Source organism: Chiroxiphia lanceolata, chromosome 6 (genome assembly GCF_009829145.1).
Source record: "Chiroxiphia lanceolata isolate bChiLan1 chromosome 6, bChiLan1.pri, whole genome shotgun sequence".
Lineage (NCBI taxonomy): Eukaryota > Metazoa > Chordata > Aves > Passeriformes > Pipridae > Chiroxiphia > Chiroxiphia lanceolata.
Window position 1 is genome coordinate 31159201 of NC_045642.1, and position 21065 is coordinate 31180265.

General features: G+C 39.0%; 1 protein-coding gene across 12 annotated transcripts in view; it reads left to right on the forward strand.

The window, feature by feature from the left end:
- The window catches only part of PLEKHH1 (pleckstrin homology, MyTH4 and FERM domain containing H1), a 57444-nt gene extending 36573 nt beyond the window's left edge, over positions 1-20871 (forward strand). For 11 of the 12 annotated variants that reach the window (XM_032690305.1, XM_032690306.1, XM_032690303.1 and 8 more), the window contains 16 exons: positions 452-613; positions 1585-1665; positions 2636-2815; positions 2948-3056; positions 3922-4034; positions 4700-4876; positions 5417-5514; positions 8004-8181; positions 8592-8747; positions 11392-11492; positions 13241-13382; positions 14270-14412; positions 15482-15611; positions 17206-17292; positions 17787-17933; positions 18247-20871. In XM_032690305.1, coding sequence (XP_032546196.1) covers positions 452-613; positions 1585-1665; positions 2636-2815; positions 2948-3056; positions 3922-4034; positions 4700-4876; positions 5417-5514; positions 8004-8181; positions 8592-8747; positions 11392-11492; positions 13241-13382; positions 14270-14412; positions 15482-15611; positions 17206-17292; positions 17787-17933; positions 18247-18423 — 2181 coding nt within the window. In that variant the 3' untranslated portion in view covers positions 18424-20871. Of the gene's footprint in view, positions 1-451; positions 614-1584; positions 1666-2635; positions 2816-2947; positions 3057-3921; positions 4035-4699; positions 4877-5416; positions 5515-8003; positions 8182-8591; positions 8748-11391; positions 11493-13240; positions 13383-14269; positions 14413-15481; positions 15612-17205; positions 17293-17786; positions 17934-18246 lie in introns of those variants that run through there. The other variant, XR_004357526.1, reaches the window with a different exon arrangement.
- Positions 20872-21065: the final 194 nt, after the last annotated feature.

Sequence of the window (21065 nt, forward strand, 5' to 3'; positions counted from 1 at the left end):
ACATGGCCTGACCTGTGAGCTACTTTCTGCTCTTATGGAATTGAAGTTGCTAAGACTTAATGCTATTAAATTCATTGCATCTTTCCTTTCAGAGTCACAAGGTAGTGAATGCAGAATGCAATACAAAGTGAAGGCAGCAAAAACCCCACATTTATGTAGACACCTTTAAAGTGAAAAATTAGCAGCAGCACTGAGAAACAAGAAAATATGAGAGAGGACATAAAGCCTCCATATCCAAGAGAAACAGCAAGAGAGTTCATGAGAATTTGATTGATTTGAGTTTCATTTCTTTCACTTGGGCTTTGAGAATGAGCACCTTTTTTCTTACCCTCAAAAAATCCCTCCTGAATGACCAAAAAAAAAAAATCTGTATGGGATAAAGAAACTCAGCAGCTGAAGAAAAGATTTATAGGTGTGCAGATTTATATTTTCTCACTCCTTTTCCTTCCAGCTTGTGACAGAAAAGAGGACCTACTTCCTGACAGCAGACTCACCCAACATCCTAGAGGAATGGATTCATGTCCTACAGAGTATCCTGAGAGTGCAAGTGACCAGTCCTGTTGGTGTTCCTCATAGTGATGATAAACCTACTGTGAAAGGTTGGCTAACCAAGGTAAAATAATATTTCGTACTTTATTCAGTTTAGATCGACATTGACAGTGTACCAGCTTCTTGGTTTGTACAGTAAATGTGAGCAAGAAATTAGTATTTCAATACTCCCTATAAGAGTAGGGGAAGAAAGAAAAGTGTCAGTAGATTTCTGCATTTCAAAGCAAAACATCTGTATAAATGATAAGGAATGGGACAAACAAGGCTACTGAAAGATACCAACTTTGTCAAATAGTAAATAATAACAAATATCTAGCTTATGTATGCTTTTCTTCAACAGAATTCACAGCATATCACAGCAAAAAAATCAGGAAACTGTTAAATATCACATTTAGTTGGTCTGTAACTTAGAGAGTTCCAAGGAAATGGCTTGTATAGTTCTAGGTTAGCATTTATTCCAGTCATAACAGACTGCATGTACATTAGTGCAAAGTACAAAGGCTGAGAATTCTTATGCTTTATACCATTTCCATAGATTAGTTTTGCATTGCAAGTTACTATGAATATTTTAATATATTTCTGATCAGCTTCTAAGATGGCTAAAGACAACCTGCATCTGAAGGTTGTTTGTCTGCAACACAGGTTGCTCCCCACACTACAGGTTGACTGGTCTTTTCCTGGTGAGATGAACTGATTTGGTTTTATAATTTTAAATAGGTGATTCTTCATATTGTATCTCAGAATACAGAAATTCTTCATATTGTATTCCAGAAATTATAAATTATGAATGAGTAAAATACTTCACAAAATCTTAGACCCATTTCCATAAGCACCTATGTCCCATCTACTTAGATGTACTTTCCTGCTTTTGGAAGTGGTGCCCTGTTATGTTTTGAGAGAAGCTTTATATTAGCATAAGACAAATAACATATGCAAGGTTTTAAGGGAGAGTTGAATTGGAAGTTGAAATTCTAGAAAATTGTTCCAGCAACACTGCTGAAGTTAAAAGCGTGTATTTCTTTGTCCTCCTTACAGGTCAAGCATGGTCACTCTAAGCTGGTCTGGTGTGCACTGATTGGAAAAACTTTCTACTACTATCGAAATCATGAAGATAAAGTAATTCCTTTTTCCCTTTTTATTTCTGAACTCTCTTTCCCCATTTCTCATGAATCGTTCTTTCCTTTTACTGCTTCTGTGTCTCATGCTTCAAGCTCTTCCTTGGTTGTACTTTTCCTCTTCTAACAGCATCTCTTCCACAAAGAGAATCAATATTTTCTCTGATTTTATTTTTTTTAAACAAGAATGACAGCAGACTTAAAAGGCAAGTGATTGAACTTTCTCATATCACTGTATATCTTGTTTCTCAGTTTCTCCATTTGGTCTTGTCAAGCCTTTAGAGCAGACTTTAATACAGCAGCTGATATATCTGCATACTGTCATGAAAATTAATAGCAACAATATGGGAAAAGGGGGGTAATTTAGTTAGTAGAATGTCCTTCTATTTCTGGAAGCTTGGGCCAATAGTACATTGCTTTGTCCTGGTGATCTCAAAACCCAAGTTTTAGAATATCAAGAAATACTGTTCATATTTGGGATTGACCTCCAGAGTTAGCACAGCAGATATCTTCTCTTTATCTGAATCTACTTACTTATGTAATTTTAGAAGTACTAATTTTCCATTAGCAAGCAGAAAGTCTGACCAGGATCAGAAAACAGTGGCTCAAGATACTGAGTAACTGACATCAAGTGTAATGGGAAGAAAACAGTACCTTATGGGAAAAGCCATCTTTTTATTTGGATATTCTCATTCTGACCTGTAGATGCTCTCCCAAGAAAAATAATAAAAGTAGTGGCATACTTTCTAAGTGTCACACTTTATGAAAGAGAAGAGATTCTATAGAAATGCAAGATTACATTAGCTAAACACTGAATTTATTATTTATTCCTTACATTTTACAGAGCTGCCAACATTTTGATCTGGCTTTTCTTTCCCAGTATTCCCTGCCTATACTGGAAGATTAGCTACCCTTATCTAACTCACTTCTGCTCTAGCTACGCTTACCTAACTCGCTTCTGCTCCTTATAGTGTCCCCTAGGGCACCTGCCTATGCGTGAGTCCAAAGTGGAAGAAGTAGACCGTTCCTGTGACTCTGATGAGGATTATGAAGCCACTGGTGGAGGATTTCTGTCATCCCACTGTACACTGGTGATTCACCCACAGGACCAGAGTCCCACATACTTACTCATCCGCACCAAACAGGAGAAGGTATAAAAGACAGTCTTTTTTTTGGAGAGAAGAGTCTGTTTGGTAATAGTGAACAAAGGGGTCATACAGGCTGAAACTGTTTGTAGAAAAGAGGTCTGAATTGACCCACACTGTGCTCATCTTTATGCCTAGAATACCTGGCTGTACCATCTGACCGTTGCAGCTGGTAGCAGAAATGCCACAGTGGGCACATCATACGAGCAACTCATTGGAAAACTACTGGATGCAGAGGGAGACCCTAGTAAGTAGAAACCACAAACTCTTCCATGGTAGCAAAATATTAAGAAGACTAATTTCAACTTTCAGTTTTAATCCAGCCAGAGGTGAGGGAAGGGGATTTCAGTAGTACATCATATTATATAATGTCCTTCTCCCCTAGTTCCCAGACAAGTCCATCTCATTGTCACATCATTTATCAAAGCCTCTGAAATGTGTGTAATGTTAATTCAAATGAACATAAAGAACTGGAGGGGGTTTTTTTCCTGGTTTTGTTGGTCTTGATTTTCCTTTCCAGGGAATCTTGACCATACAAACACATGCTCCTTCCTCTAAATACACTCACATACAATTACCTTCACATCTGTTTGTCTGCATGTATAAACCCTTACACATACATCCATGTTTGTCTGTTCCTCCTCATACATGCATGTATGTTTATACACCATGTTCTCAAATATGTATTAACCTATGCATTCATACTTAATTCTCTTTTCCTGCACACTCACATATTCCTGGACCTACATGTGAACCTTGCTTACTGTTGAACAGTGACTTGCACTAAAAAAGAACAATACCAGCAGGCAGCTGCCCTGGCAGGGTTTGTGTCTCTGGTTTGAATACACAGCTGAACAGAAGAGCCGATGAGAAGCTCTGACATAGCACAGTTGAGGATGGCAATACTTTCTGCTGATGGCTAATGCTGCCAGTGACTCCTTATCTATGGCAGGCTTTGCTGAAAGCAGTGAAGTGTCACCAGATAACATGGCCTAGTGCAGTGCTGCTTCCTTGGGTGCTCTGCCGTTTCAGCAAGGTTCCTCGTCAACATCAGCACTGTTGTCTTTCTTCTGTTTCTGACATTGCTTGGTTTTGCCCATCTCCTACCTCAGATTCTCCTCTGTGGAAACATCCTATGTTGTGCTACAGTAAGGACGGGTTGCACACATCCCTCACCACTCTGCCATCGGAGGCTCTGCAGACTGAAGCACTGAAACTTTTTAAGGTATTGAAAGGGAGGTTGCATGATTTTCAGTTATTTTGCTCTGTTGTTGGGGCAACAACAGTATTTCGTCATGTTTTCACATTTACTGTCGCTATTGGTTGTTTTAGACAAGCCTGCTGGGTTATTTAATTACAACAGGATAGTTGAATATTAGGTGTCATTCATTCTTTGGAGGTTTAATTTTTTTTGTGCGTAATCTGGGTTTAGGAGTACTGTCCCCCACAAACTTTATCCTTCAAAGTTAGCTTTATCTTCCTCTTTCCTCTCCAATAGTCGGATTGAAGGAAATAGAAACAGTTTACTGGCAAACTCAGTAAGACCAGTGGTGAAGCCACTGGAGATTGCATTTTTGCACTCTACAAGTGTAAGATCAGCAGTAAGACTGGACAGTGTGAGCAAGGTAAAGCACAGGCATGGAAGGCAGAAAGCACATTTTCCCCTTGATTCTCTTGCTGACTTGTAAGTTCTTCAGACTGGGGGAGGTTGAGTGAATTTTCTAGTTGCCATAATTGAAGAGGTAGGAATAGGAATTAAGTATTGATTCTCCTTCCTCTTCTCAAGGTTATTTATTAATTGTCTGTAATGCATCTGAAGAACCTGGCCTGGAAAGTACCAGAGAAGAGTTGCTGCAATCATGGCATTGACTAACTTCCATTCTTTTACAGTCCTGTCAGCTGTTCATCAACGTTCCCGTGGAGGCATCCTCTATTGATTACCACGTGTCGCTTGCCCAGACGGCACTGCAGGTCTGCTTGACCCATACTGAGCTGCAGAATGAAATTTATTGTCAGCTTGTTAAACAGACCAGCTGCCGACAACCCCAGAACCACTCAGTCATTCAGGTCAGCTCCTCTTCTGTTACTTCCACTCTGCAAATACTTACTATTTAATTCCTTGTTTTTAATAATTAGCAATGGGACTGGTTCTCACAAAATTGTGCTAGCGCTAAAGGTGTGCTAGAGGAAGGAGAATCTCAGCACTGGTGTGCACAGAAAAACACTAAGAATGTAACCATGTGAAAAATAAGTTTTAGTTTAAATGTAACCATTTACCAGTTGCAAATGGTCTGTTCAGACCATATTCAGAATCAAAATTCATAGCTTGTGTCGGCTTGCTATAACTGTCACATGGTATTAATTTTGTCTTCCATTTTAGATAATCAACAGCACACAAATCATGAATATTACTATTGAGCATGAAATCTGGATTTTGCACTATAGTTATTGGATAAATTAAATAAATAAGTTATGAATGGTATGAATGGGCATGCTCATTTATAATATTCCCAGCTCAAATGAGAAATTAAAATCAGGTTAAATAATAATGGGTCTAATTTGAAGCAAAATACAAAACAAGGATGATATCCAGTTTTATGTTCACAGTGCTGGCAACTCCTTGCTTTATGTGCTCCTCTATTCCTGCCTCAACATCACTTCCTCTGGTACATCAAACAGCACTTGCAGCGACATGCAGACCCCAGGTAAGGACTGCAACAGCATTTTCTTCTGCTAAGCCAACTGCCTTTTGCATCTACAACAAATAAAGAGGGAAGCATTTGTAACACACACCTGCAAAAACATGTTGAGAGAGAGGAAAGGTTTCCAATGGTATAAAGCTGTACCCCTTAAGTCATTCACATTAATTTGTCCCTTAGACTAAGCTAGTTCACAAAACAGTGACCTATATTAGCAAAAGAACTTTTTGCAGATATAACTAGAGCTACATAGGGAGATGTTTTCCTAATGCAGCAACTTTCTTTTATTGATAAAAGACAGATCAAAGTAATTATTTAGAATGAATTATTCAAATTTTAGGTGATAACATTCTGCTGTCAGGTTAGCAGGCAAAGTGACAGAACAAAAGTGAGGCAGAAGACATCTCAGGAAACTGTAAAAAGTTAGGAAAAACTAACAAAACTGAAATAAATGTTTTCTGTTGCCATTTTCCCTTGAAAGAAAACAGTACTAGATCTACAGTAAGGGCAGTAACTTTTTCTCCATTGTTCATGCTGTGCTCTTAGTTTGTTTCCATGCTGATCTCATCTTCAACATATCTCACTGTGTCCTTAGGGGGAAGGTCACAGCTAGACATGTCTAGTTGCCTGTTGCAACAATATACTCTTGTTAAGCCATAGGTAAAAGAGTTGTTTCCTTTCAAACAAATATTCATATTCTAATAATAATTCTAAGTCTGCCTTGGAATTCAAGCCACAAGTTTCCTGGCACTGCAGAGAAATCTGTGTCTTCCTATCAAGTCTTTTTCACTTTCTTATATGCTGCCTCACATTTGCAATTTCTTCTCAGAAGTGAAAATATGGATATCAGGCACTCCTCAATGTTCAGGTTCTCTCTCTGTTTGCTAAGACAACATGTTAGGGATCTTTTATGTAGGATTAGAAACCATCTCTTCAAACCTGTGTCCATTACCAGCTTCCAAACTGGCCCATTCAATCCAGTAGTGAAGCTGCTGTGGGGGACTACTGAATTTCATAAGGATGTGCTGGGCTCTGTGAAACTGATCTATTTAATTAGTTTCAAACATTACTATGCTGATGGTCTACTAGGTTCTTAGCTCAAAAGTACCTTTATCAACAAATATCCTCTAAGCAGAAGCAAAGAGGAAATTTATTTACACAATCCAGCTATGAAACAATTATTAGGGCTAGAAAAAAAACCCAGAAATTATGTGAAAATGTGTCTATATTCATCTGTAGTTTACATTAGATTTAGAGCAGTTGCTAAGTATGACTCAGCTTGGTTCCTTCTGCCTAGCTCTAGGAATACATATGTCTCTTTGGCTGTTTCTTGACTAGTTAAATAGATATACTTTCCCTGTTTCACACAGCAAAGCAAGATACTCGAGTGTTTACACTGCATAATGTCTATGGTCTAGATTTATACTAGATCTTAATTCTAGGTATTGTTTTTCATGAAAGGTGACCTTAGAGTATATCCAGTCTCTTAAAGAGGAAGCAAAGTGGGGCAGAGTTCTAGGTGAGAAGACAACAGGGCTCAGGAGCATTTGGAAGCCAGACACAACAGGTTCTTGTTGAAGCAAGATTCTCTATTTGAAAATTGTCCAAACGTATTACTGGGGAGGTAAGCAATATATTGCTACAGTGAAAAGCCAGAACTCCTGACTTCCATGTTGCTTTCAGGGATTTAACCAGAGGTTTAATCATGTACTGAGCTGCTAAGGGCATCTTGAATGGGATTAGTTTTCCCTGCAAAGTGACAGCACGATTATAAATCTATATAAGTCCTTCCATTTCAAAACTTATTCAGTATATACATTCTTAACATTTTTTAAAAGGTATAATTGATCATTCCTGCTTGGCTTTAGAGACACATTTTTTTGGTGCTGTTCAATGGAGCACTCTCTTTAGTAGGCACTAAACTATACCTATCCTTTATTGAACTATCAACAAATCTAAGCTTGCTTTGAATCTCTGTCAAATCTCTTGACTGCAGATAGGGTTAATACATGGAAATTATAATTTGTATAACCATGTAAATTGATAAATACAACTTGTGTAATCCTGTGAGACTAATGCATTACAATCTATTATTAATATTTACCAGGACTTGATATGATAGTAACTAAATTCCACTGGCATGACAGCGAGTTTGAGGGTGAACAAGTCTTGGCTTAACGGATACTATGGTGCCAATAGGGTACAGAAGAGAATATTCCTATACTATGTCCAGTCCACCTAGAAGTAGGGAATGCTCTTGTGCTTCCTGGAGAGTCCGTTGTCTACCTTAATTTTACAGGTCCATGGAGCTCAGGTTTGTGTTGTAGCTTTTCACTTGAGCTGTTAGTCATTTTGAGATGAACAGTACACCTGCACAGAGATATATCTTTGCTTGAGAAAAAGCCTGAGGGAGGAATACTTTGTTATGACATGGGAAATTGAAGAGAACATGGCACTTAGAGCATGTTCATGTTTTTCTCCACCTCTTCACCTAGGAGTGAAATAGGCAAGTATGCCATCTACTGCCAGAGATCAGTAGACCGCACGGTGCAGGCTGGAGAGCGGGAAGCCAAGCCCTCCCGGATGGAGATTGTGTCCATCCTGCTAAGAAATCCCTACCACCACTCACTCCCCTTCAGCATCCCAGTGCACTTCATGAATGGAACCTACCAGGTGAGCCACCACAGCTGCCCTTCTTCTGGGCACTAGAGGACTGCACCATAACCTGACTCCTTCATATGGGTGGAACCATGGTAATTACACATATCAGATATTGGGAGATAGACACTACTTCTCCTCCTTGTCATTTTAGCTGTTTTCCCTGAGAAAATGAAAGGAATCCAGCCCCAGCTCTACAGGTCTTAGGAAGAAAAGACAGCTCGGGGAAATGGACAGATGTCAAAAGTGTCTCAATATGGGAAAGAATGCAGTGTGAAGGGAGACAATAGTGCTGTCACTGGAGCTGGCAGTTAATCCTGAGACATTAATCTGTAGAAAACCAGCCTTCGTTAGTTGTGATACCCATCAGTGTCATGTTTCTTGAATTTTTCTTGTATCCTCAGTTAATTCCTCTTTCATTGCAGGTTATAGGTTTTGATGGTTCTTCAACAGTTGATGAATTCATCCAGCGACTCAACCAGGAGACAGGAATGAGGAAGCCATCCCACACGGGATTTTCTCTCTTCACAGATGATCCTTCTGGCAGGAATCTGGAACATTGTTTGCAGGGCAACATGAAGGTATTTATTTTTCCCCTCCGCTACCTTCGGTATACATCTTTGAAGAATTGCTGAATGGTTAATAAACTGCTAAATAGCTAATAATTTTTTCTTAATGAATCAAGATCAAATAAAGTTGGATATCATCTATCTAGATTAATATTCACAGATGAGATACTAATTCCTGCACTTGGGTCACAACAACCCCATGCAACCCTACAGGAAGAGTGGCTTGGAAAGCTGCCCAGAGGAAAAGGGTCTGGGGGTCTTGGTCAATGACCAGCTGAACATGATCCAGCAGTGTGCCCAGGTGGCCAAGAAGGCCAATGGCATCCTGGCCTGTATCATAAATAGTGTGGCCAGCAGGACCAGGGAAGAGATTATTCCTGTATACTTGGCACTGGTGAGGCTGCACCTCAAGTACTCTGCTCAGTTTTGGGCCCCTCATTACAAGAAAGACACTGCTGGACTGTGTCCAGAGAAGGGCAATGGAGCTGGTGAAGGGTCTGGAGGGTAAGTCATATGATAAGTGGCTGAGGGAACTGTGGTCATTTAGCCTGGAGAAAAGAAGGTTTAAGGGGGGACCTTATTGCTCTCTATAACTACCTCAAAGGAGACTGTAGGGAGGCGGGGGATGGTCTTTTCTCCCAAGTAACAAGTGACAGGATGAGGAAATGGCCTCAAGTTGCTCCAGGGGAGGTTTAGATTGGCTATTAGGCAAAACTTCTCCGTGAAAGAGTTGTCAAGCATTGGAACAGGCTGCCCAGGCAAGTGGTGGTATTTGGAGGAATTTGAAAGACATGTAGGTGTGGCACTTGGGGACATCGTTAAGTGATGGACTTGGCAGTGCTGGATTAATGGTTGGACTTGCAGATCGTAAAGGTCTTTTCCAATCTAAATGATCCAGTGATCCTATAATTAACTCAGTCTAATCTGATATACTTCTTAATACAAAGCAAGTTCTAATTTTAGTAGATGATAAATTGGTCAATTTTAAAAAAGTCTTTAACTCAGATTTTAGCACATATTAAAGTTTAATTTGTCTTGATGACAAAATTGAAATATGACTGAACTAGTCAGCATGAGCATGATATCACAACCGACATCAAATGTGACACTCTTAATTGAGACAAATTTATGTTAGGCTGTGAGTCTTTTGGCATGTCTACATAAATTCCATCTATTGGATTATGAAGTATCTCCTTGCTGTCTCCAGATAACTCAGGCTTTCACTGTTGATGAGTGTACTTAGCACAGAAAGCTCTACTGAGTATGGCTTAACAGTAGAGTGCCTCCGATCAAGGAAGAAGCAAAGCAGATAAAGTATTAACATCTGTGTCTTTCATATGGAGGTTTTTACCCATGCTGCAGCTGAATGACTGCATTAATTGAGCAGGCTAGCCACCATGAATGAGACACATCAGATTTTGGTACAAATCTGGGAGAATAATTTATCATACAGAATTGATGGAAGAATAGTTGTAGTGGCAATTTTGAATAGACTCTGATACCTCTATGGAACTTACACAATCAGTGTTACACAGTGTAAAATCTCACATTAGGCAACAGAGGGAGAAGATACCAATAACTTTGAATTAGATTATTTGAAAAGGAAACTGCCATAGACAGTGCCAAATTATATAGTTTGCTTTCGTGGCCTGATATAGATCGGATAATCTGGAGCTTTGCTTGTAATTGGACCACCATCTAGAGAGATGAGGTATCAGAGTAAACAAAGGAGCTTGAGACAATCAAAGGCATTACTTTTACTAGTTATTATTTACTTGCCAAGGCAATCTCAGTAGCTTCTTAAGAGAGTTTTAGAGATCTGATTATGTATTTCATGTGAATTCTTATGTTCACATTCCTTTTATTGAGATGCCATCAAAAGAGAAGTAGGCGTCTTCATTAAACCACTTAGAAAAGGACTGGAATAACCAATAGAGCTGAATGGAACTAAACAAATTAACCATGTTATTACTAAAAATATGTCTGAGTTACAAAGTTGGAATCCAGGACCAAAGTTTGGACATTTGTATCCAAGGGTTTGGTTTAGCCATGCGTGTAGACAGCTACTGTTCAGAGGATACATTAGTGCTTTAGTCTGGCTTGGGAGGGCACTTCTGAAGCAAACCTACCAATCATTCCTATTAACCATGCTTTGACTCACATTAAGGAGTAACCTGAGAGCATGAAATTGATTCCTTTTATGTGAAATATGAACTGGAAGGTGTGACTCAAAATAGTAGTGAGCTTTCAGGTCACTTAATCAGACTAAAGCTAATCCAGCGGAAAATCCTTTAAAAGTCATATAGTGTGGGCATAGAGATTTAGGAATGGGTGTTTCTCTGTGCATATCTGCTCCTCCTGAGCTTTGCTATTTGCTAATGTAGACATAACCACAAGAGTTACTACCAGACCAGAATTCATTTAAACATGCCCCCCTGCACATTAGAGCTGGAGTTTTCAGTTGGAATGCTTTAATTTTTACATATTGTGTAACAGAAAAAAGTGTTTTGTCACTTTTGGCTGTGTTTATGCTGATCCAGTCTGTTTCTTTAATCTTCTGTGTTCCACAACACTTCATTCATTTACTTTCCCCTCAGGCCTTGGCTATACATCTCATCTCAGTTTGTGTCTCCTCTCTCCTTCATATTTTTTAAAGATCTGTGATGTCATTTCTAAATGGGAACAAGCCTTAAAAGAATTGCACCCTGGGAAATACGAAGGTGGCACAAGAATTGTGAAGTTGACCTATAAGAACAGGTACTGTTGTTTGTTAGGTGGCCTCACTACTGCTGTTAATAAAATATTCTAGACTGCATATATCTCTGTAGATGACCAGTAAACTTACAGTATCGTTAGTGCCAAAACTATTTTAGCTAAGATTCATTTAAAACCTACATGAGATGTGATGACTTTTGTGTGTTACATATACAAAAGCTTGTGGCCTAGAGGTAAAACCCAAAACACTTTGCAATAGCAGAATAGACTTAAAAAGAGTTAAGAACTGGCTCTAGTGCAATAAGACATACTTGGACAATTTCATTTGCCTAGATCCTAAAACATAATTAAATAATGTGAGAGACCTAGAGGAAAAATCACTAGTGAAAACAAATATGCTGAAACTTGCAATTAAGTGAACAATCACAAAGATGAAAAAGATACAAGAACAATGTTCTAAATCACATGAGTTGTAGAAGAGATGTAGTAGCAGTGCCCAAACTTTATGAAGAAAGAAATGTTAAAAGTTAGATGATGAAAGACGGTAGAGAAGTGAAGTACAAGATAAAGATCTAAATAAAAAACTGGAACAAGTTCATCACTTCTAATACAGACAAGAATTCTGAATTACACTGAATCAAGAGCTGTACGAGAACAAGGAATGGCGTTCTGCATTTGAATTCTCTGTGCAGGCAAAACAAAGGCTACTCCAAAACTGAAAAGAGACAAAGTTCTGTATTGAACATATGAAGATTTTGTTGACTGTAATAGTGGAAACAAATTTCTGTCAACTTTGTTAGTTGGCATAATAGAGGTGGAAGCAGAAATTACTGCTTTTGACCTTGAAGGCAGTATTTGTTTCAGGCGTGAAACAAATATTATTTTGTTGGACTGGAATGTGCCCAGACTGGACGGCAAGGATGTTTTGATAAGGTATTTCCAAGGTTATGCTGTTCTAACACCAAAGACTCTGATAAGAAATGTGTCAGGTCAATATGGTCCTAACAGTGTTGTTAATCTCAAAGTGACATAAAAATAAACAAACTGATCCACTGGAATTAATATCTCATGCAGTATTGTGGAATAGATAGCTATAGATGCAGCTTTACATTAATATTTGAATTAGGTGGTATGCACTGTAAGTTGACATGCATAAGGAATGGTTCTGGGAAGCATTCTCCAAACTGGTGTCTTAACCCCCATTAGTAATCTTGCTATACCACATCAAAAAAATTGCAAGTGTGGATGGAATAAAAAATAGTAGGAAACTTTGATGTACAAGCATGTTTCTTTAAGTTTTGAAATAAAGCCTGCTGAGTCTCTTATTTCCTGCTGAAGCAAACTGAAGACTTTTTTAATAAGTCTTCAGTGTAAGTGGTCAAATCCAAGGTGGCAAGTCTACAAGGCTGTCTTGTAGAAACTTATACATGTAGAGCAGAGGTAGTTCTCTTTTCTGTGATAAGCACAGAAGGCCATAACTTAAAGACTACCTGTCTGTGCTTGATGGGGACCAATGGACACTGGTTTAGCTGTGTTTAATAAGGGTTCACTGTCTAGAAGTGGTTGGCTTACAGAATTCAAAGAGCTTCCAAAGCTAGAAAGGCTGTTTCAAGCCTCCTTGCCCAAATTTTGCTCATAATGTAAGCATCTCAGCTTCCAAATCTGTCCAGTACCCCCTCAATAAAAAAAAGAATAACCCACTTTTATTTTACCTCACCTTGCTTAAAGTTCCCAGCTGTACTTTCAGTTCACTATGTCTTTTTACCTTTACAATCATCTCTACTTTTTAGACTATATTTTCGGAGCCAGGCCAAAGGTGAGACAGACCGTGAGCGGTTGCTACTGGCCTTCCAAGTCAGCAATGAAATAGCCAATGGAAGGTTTCCTGTTAATAAGGAATTAGCCCTGGAAATGGTGGCTTTGATGGCTCAGGTGAGTATGGCTGTGGGCAGAAATCCTCTCTTTTGTCTTCCTTCAGCTGTACACTGAGTGTCTTTGACTAAGCAGCTACCTTTTACATCAAAAGTGCTTCTTACCACACATACAGAGATGCACCATGCCAAATACATTATACCAGTATACATATGTTAGAACACCTTTTGCTGTAGGGAAATTTGCTCTAGGAGTGCCTGTCCTTTACTTCTCAAGAAAAATATTGGAAAAAACAGCGAGGCTGGAATATCACCTAAACTGCTCCAATTAGTACCTTAGCAGAGATCTGGAAATAGTACCACTACTAGAATACCACTGCTAGAATTCCATTAAGAGTAAAAACTTTCCCTGTTGCACTGCCAGTACCCTCTTACTCAGGATGAGCATGTTGTAGGATCCTCCATTAGACCTCCAGGTTTGCATTTAGCATTTTACCACATAAAACACACAATGTGGGTTGTGGCCATGATAAGCAGGATAATAATTTCTTACTGAGCTGAAACTGATTGTTGTATTTGTTGAAGCAGTGTAAACTGAGATGAATAACCTGGGCATGTGGTCCAAATATGCTGTTGTTTTAATTGGCCAGTTGAAATTAACCCCCAAAGCCTGGCAGTTATACAGATGTGTCTCCTTACAACTATCTGGCTGAGATCTTGTTTCACTTTCTTAGATCAGTAAATAATTCCTTGGGCAGTCATGTTCTCAGTAGTTCTCTTTTGTATATATTTACTATGGTAAATCTGTAAACAAAATTCCCCAGCCTAACTATGTCTTTTTGCATGACTAATAAACACAGTAGTTATTGGTATGGGAATTCATGGAATGTTCTAGTGCATTAAAAACACCATAGTTCTGTTGCACTATAAATAATAATGTTGTTTTAGGTGGAATATGGGGATTTGGATCGATCAGGATCTTCAAGTCCTGGGGGAACATCACAATTAAAAATGCAGCATCTTCTCCATCAGGTCTTAGATAAATTCTACCCCAAACACTACAAGCAAAACATTACTCCTGAACGACTCAGGTAAATTGTTGGTTCTTCAAAACTTTGCACTGAAAACAGCTTTTTCTTGCAAAATTCTGTCTTATATTTAAGTAGTTTCAAGGAGCCCTGTCAAGATTATTTGACATAGAAACTTAAACAAAACACAAGTGTCAGGAAAAGGTTCCCTTAAAAGAAAAACTAATATAAAAATAGCCAAATCACCAACTAATTTTCCCCTAGACAAGAAGTTTAGGTCTTTCACTTCCAAATTAGGGATCTCAGTTCCAACAAATTAACCTAAGCCTAGGATGAATTCTCTCCCTGAGTTTTTGTTTTACCCTTTCCCCAAGTGTCAGTTGAACCCAGATGCCTAACATTTGCAATGAGTCATAGTGCCAGCACATATGAGTTGCTTCAGGCCATGCAGTAATTCTGGTAGGACATATTTTGGTAGGGCTTTTTGATGTTCTGACTTGGAAATTCTCACACACAATGCAGAGAGCTCAAGTACAGAATTCAGATGCTACCACGGATCTCGGATTTTTCTGTTTTAAAGTGAGAGAATGGTTTTATTCCAGAACCTAAGCTACTTAGGAATGCAGTGGTGTAGCTAACACAGTTACCTCCTTTTGGGAGCAAATTCCATCTGCATGTAGTGAGGTAGCTGCCAAACCACCCTAGTGAGCCAAATCAAGAGTGAGTTAATATATACTGCCATTCCATATAGAGCATACTACAGCAAGGTATGAGGAAGGCAAGAGTGTAACTGGATGACAAGCTCTGCGGGGTTTTACTATAACACCTGACCCAGTGTTTGTAGTTACAGTTGTTTAATATAAACATCAGTGAGCAACCCATATGTGAGTAGGATTCCTGGGCATTACAGTATAACTAGTAATAAAATAATTATGGAAGTAGAGAAAATGCTAAAATAAACTCATGTTGTACAATCCTTTTAACTGATAGTGCCAACAGCCTTGTCTGTAAGAGCTGTGTAGAACAGCCCTTTTGGAGTAAAGAGGTACATCTATTAACTGTTATAATTTTACGCACTTTTCCTTGGAAAACATTAGTAAATAATACTGTCTTGTATTTTGGATTCTGAAAGGCAACTGACAGACAGGCTGGCAATGAAGTGGATGGTGCTGCAGGGATGCTCTCCACCAGAATGCATTCGAATTTATTTGACGGTGGCCCGGAAGTGGCCTCTCTTTGGAACCAAAATATTTGCTGCTAAGGTAATTGGACCACACCTTTTTCTGTTGCCAAGAATGAACTACCTGAGCAGAAATATACCTACAATCTCTGGTTACATGGGTTGAAAATGCTGCTACATCAGGAAGGGAAAAAACTGAACAATACTCTGTTCTGAAGAAACAGCTCTGGTACCACATAGGTTGAAAAAGAAGGCAGGCAAGTATGTTCTAAACACTAGGGGTTGCTAGTGTTCAGTAAATAAATACTGAAGGTTCCGTGGCTGTGTCAGTTGATCGTGATACAGAGTACTACCTGTCCTTACAAACCTTGCCAAAGCTTGCTTAGGCAGGAATTTCCCTGGTCAGCACAGCTGCAGTGATAGTTTAAAAAGTACTATTTACATACCACCATGGGGGTGGAAGGGAAGAGTCCCCCATAAGTCACACCTGGCAGCTGATGCTAGCTATAAGGACAATAGGTATTTCAGTCCTGTTCTCTGCTTGACACAGAGCTGGATGCTTTCCTTGCCACATGAGAGAGGCAAACACTGCTAGTGTCCTGCTGCAGAAACAAAAGCTGAAGCATGTATTGGGAAAGCTGCCAGCCCACAGGCATCAGTAGGAGAGCAAAGAATATCTGGAGAGAATACTTCTCCCAGGAGCTTGTACCATCCCTCAGTCAGTCTCAGGCTGGAGCTCTGTATCTATCACCTTTGCCTGAACTGATGTCTTAGCACATGATGGCTGTTTGAGAAATCTTATTTTGGCATTAACTATCTTCCCCATCCCAGCAGAAACTTCCCCTATTGAAAGCTTGAGCTAGGTCTTCTTCATGGTTACATATCTCTTGCTTTGAAGTCAAAGCTGCTGTAGTTATGGAATAAAGTCTAAGGATGAAATGGACCTCTTGAGTAAACATATAAAAAGTTTTTGAAAAGATAATTATTTCCACTGTCAGGAGTAAAAGCAGAAGTAGTTACTAGTATTTGAAGTTATGGACGCTGAAGAATCAGAATATAGAACAGTTCCACCCACAGTTTAAATAATGTTGGTATTTCTGACGATCAGCATATTTTATAACTTTTCAACAGTTAAGCAGCAAAGCCTATGGCAATAGCCATGTAATTGCTGATTCCTAGGAAAGATTTATGTCATTAGCCATCACAACTCATCTTTAACAGATAATTGATGCACATTTGTCTGTAAGACTCTGTAAGAAATGAAATTGCATTGATGTGATGGTACTGGGTGCACTGGTGTTACAGAAACCAACAGGCTTCACTGCCTGCCTGACCGACAGGAGCAGTATAAAAACATGTGCAGAGCAGAGCTGCATTTTATTGCTCTGTCCTAGCATTTCCTTCCATTTTAACTACACCAATGGAATCTAATTAATCTCAAAGCCTTTGTTATCCTTGTATCTCTTGTGCTACTACTCTGAAAATTGTATGTAAATCTGAAAATATTATTTCAAATTTTGAGAAAAGCCCTCTTAAAAATCAAACCAGGTCACACCAGTAAGCCTATAGGATTCTTTCTCATAATCACTTTATCCTTAGAATCCAACATTTATGTCAGAAAGTTCATTTTGTGGTCATCAAGAAATACCTGAATTAATAATTTTCTTTCTGTCTAGCCTATTTTGCCTTCCTCATTGGAAGACTGTCCAGTCTGGATAGCTGTGAATGAAGATGGTATCAGCATACTGGATTATAACACAATGGTATGTTGAGAAAAATACCTTACCCTGCCCCAGAAAGACATTCCCAAGTCCACTGAAAGTCACTAAAAGTCTGTCTTTAACTTCAAATGGATCCAGAAGTTAATTTGTAAAAGTCAGATGATGGAAGTCAGTGCTATGTCTGAACACTGCATAGACAAAGGAAAATTACAGCTGCAGTGTAAGGTAGGCTAGCAAACATGCTCATACATCTTTGCAAAATCTCAGTAATGTGTGTTTTACTACCACCATCTGGGATATAACAAAATTTGGACTGTGAAGCAGTGAGGTATTGAGCAAGCCAGGAGGAAACCAGAAATGCAATTGTTACTTGAGCTTTTTCTGTCAGCTGTTACCTATAGAGCCTGTAGTGCCTGTTACTGCTGGAGATCTGGTGTTCTTGCAGGAAGCAGCAATATAAATTAATATATTATTAATAAGATGGGCATTTTGGTCTTTTTACAGAACTATGACTTTTTCAAATTCTCTATCTGCAGCATTTGAAGGTCTCTTATTCATACTCCTCTGTGCTGACCTTTGGAGGCTGTCGAGATGACTTCATGATTGTAGTCAGTCAGATGAAAGAAAACAGTTCTGGAAAAAACAGCACTGAAAAACTCCTCTTCACAATGGCAGTTCCTAAGGTAATTACAAAATGAAAAGCGAGATTCTTTCCAGCTGGCAGCATCAGAGCTGGGTGTTTTGTATAAGCCCTGGGGACTGGTACTTGTGGGTGCTGCACTAGCTACACACATTCAACAAATCCCTTGTAAGATGGAACCTTTGACCACGAGACTTATTTTACCTAACTTTTACAGACAGATTTTCACTTCAAAACTGAACAATTCCATGTGAGAAAGCCATTTATAAAAGTTAGGCAGTCAAATAGGTTCTAAAAATCAAAGGGCACTTTTACCTCTAGTTGACTTACAGTTAATCATTTTCTTTTTTCCCCAGATTGTTGAAGCAACACTTCTTATTGCCAGCTACATTAACTACCGCTCATCACCTTCACTCCTGTCTTCTACACAGCCCTCCCAAAGCAAAACACCTGCTAAGAAGCTCTGGGAGACTGAAAATCGGTGCTTTTTTCCTTCCGTGCCCCGAAGCACTAAGGGGCCCACCCTGCTCTGAGGGCTCATTCCAAATGAGCTATGATTCTTCTGGTTACACACCACTACTTTAATGTGGACTCTGATTCTTTTTCCATAATAATAGACAAAGTTCCTTAGAGGTAGAGGCAGTGTCCTTTCTCTTTGGGGGGGGAAGTTATTTTGGGGGGCTGTGCAGGAGTTTCTTTTCCATGACACACTCCATCCAAAATACCATGCCTCAGGTCGTTTACCTGCACAGTGCTCCAGTCACATTACATCTGCTCTCTTTCCTTACACTGATTATTCCATCTTGTACCTTTCTGCTTTGCTTTAGAAACACATACATTTTTTTTGATCCCTCACATTTGCAGCTTGCAGAAGACAGAAACTTTCCAAGACATGAAAAAAGACATTATTGAGAAAGAAGAGGAACTAAACTGACAAGAATAATTCCAATGCAAGTCAAGGGTGATTTTAGACCTGAAATAGGGGGTATAGAATTAGAGTTCAGTGGTACTTAAGAATGTTTTCAACTTTAAATGAAAGTGGAATCCTAGTGTCTTTAGATGTTGAGGACTCAGAACAACTGAGACTAGAACAGCGTCAGAGCATGTCAGCTCCTACAGGACTGATGCATTTCAGAAGCTGACACTGTTCTACGCAATAGATGAACATTAAATTGATGCTGCAGGGCTGAATGTGTCCCATGCTCCGCTGTCAGACAAGCACTTTCGAAGACTTTCTGCTAATCACTGTTGTAGATGTGTTTGAAACTGCACATTAACTCAGACAAGGGAAGACAAGACAAGCAAATTTTGTACTTTTTCTGTCTTTCAGCAACTAGAACAGATCTTGTTCCCAAATAAGGTCTGCCATTGCCATTCTGACTTGACAGAAGCTGCTCCTTTCAGACTCCTGCTTCCTTCATGCTACTATAAGCAAGGAGGAGGTAGTCAGCAAATGTGTACTCAAGTACTGTTCTTCTGACTTTCCTAAAGAATTGTGGTAGATTTAATTTTTTTATCTGTTTCAAAGGGACTTTGTTTTGAGAAGGTTATTGAAGTTTAAACAAGTAAAAGAAAAATAGCAATTCTTCATGAAAAATCTAAATCTACATAGCTTGAGTTCAGCTCTTTTGATAAGCATTCTAAAAAAGCTAAGGAAAAATAACTGTACTTTCAAAAGTACCATGTGCAACTTCATAATAATTATGCATTCCTGGGCAACTTTCCCAACCACTAGAATGAATTCAGTAATAGCAAACCAAAGCTATGAACAAAGCAAATGAACAAACCAACCATACCAGTGTTTTTAGTACCTGCCACCAACCTTGAAACATCCAACTAATGCACACAAGGGAGCTGATACATCAAGCTGATACATTTTTGTTTCATGCTTAGGTGGAGGCAAAGCCACAAATTAGGAGTATGGGACAGACAAAAATTGCTCTTTGTAATACAAACCAAAAAAAATAAATAAAAATCCCCAAACAAACAAAAACCCAACCGCAAACCACCCCATGGTGGGTTATGGAAACACAATGGCAGACATAAGACAGGAAAAGATTGTATGAACAGTGACCTGATTTGCACATACTGTAATGTAGCCACTTGTTATGAATTTAAAGACCATCCCTTGAAGGTACAGAAGAGGGTAGCTTTCTGAGCCAAAAATAATTTTAAGAAGGTATTTAGTCTTTTTTGTTTTCCCTTCGATACTTTTAAGCGACTATATATCCTGATAGTAGTTTGTATTTCCCCTCTCTCTCACACACACACACAGAGTGATCTCAGTACAGTTATGTCAGTTTGAATACATGAAGTATTACTCTTCCTCACTCAATCACCTGTGCCTAACAGGTTCTCCTGTATCTGAAGGTCTGTTTGGCAGCCTGCTTCTGGAATCCCACCAGTGACAAAGCTGCTTTAGAATAGGCTGAAGCCATGGGATGTCCCAGCTGTCATCATCCCAGCTGGAGATGCTCAAGGCATAGAGTTCACAGTTCAGAGGCTGTATTTCCTTATAGTGTTAACACTCGTGTCCTCAGAGACTTGTACCAGGGTAAACAGGAAGCAGAGATGTTAAATAAACAGGAGCTGTCCTGAAGCTCATTATTTTCTGCCATAACTGCACTTTAAACTGAGAAGCATGACATACAGAACTTCTTTTCCTTCCTTATTTCTTAAAAATATTCACGAATACTTGAGTATTTCAGGGACCACCCCACTCTGATGGATGCACACACTCCTCCTATTTATAGCTTACCTGTCTTCAAACAAACAACCCACCCTGTGGAGATATCTGTTTTGTATGATTCTTTGGTAGAGAAAACAGTTTTTTATTTTAATCAATGCTTTTGACTATTGATGCAGCATAGAATGAGACGACAAAAGCCTTTGTTTTCCTAACTGCTGTGTGTATATAGAAGGCTGCCTGGAATATACTGTGAGATTTCTGTTTGTTCTTAATAAAATGCAGCTATCATGAATTAAACTGTATTATTCTCAGAATGAAAGAAACTATTTTAAAAGCCAAAATATTCTCAATGTAAACAAAAATGAACAAAGATTGTGTTTGGTATCCAGGCACATACCTAGTGCAGACCTGCCCTGGTCTGATTCTTGTTTCTCTCTGCTGCTTTCTCAGCTTCAGTGGATGACTAAACTATGGGCACAGGATGTT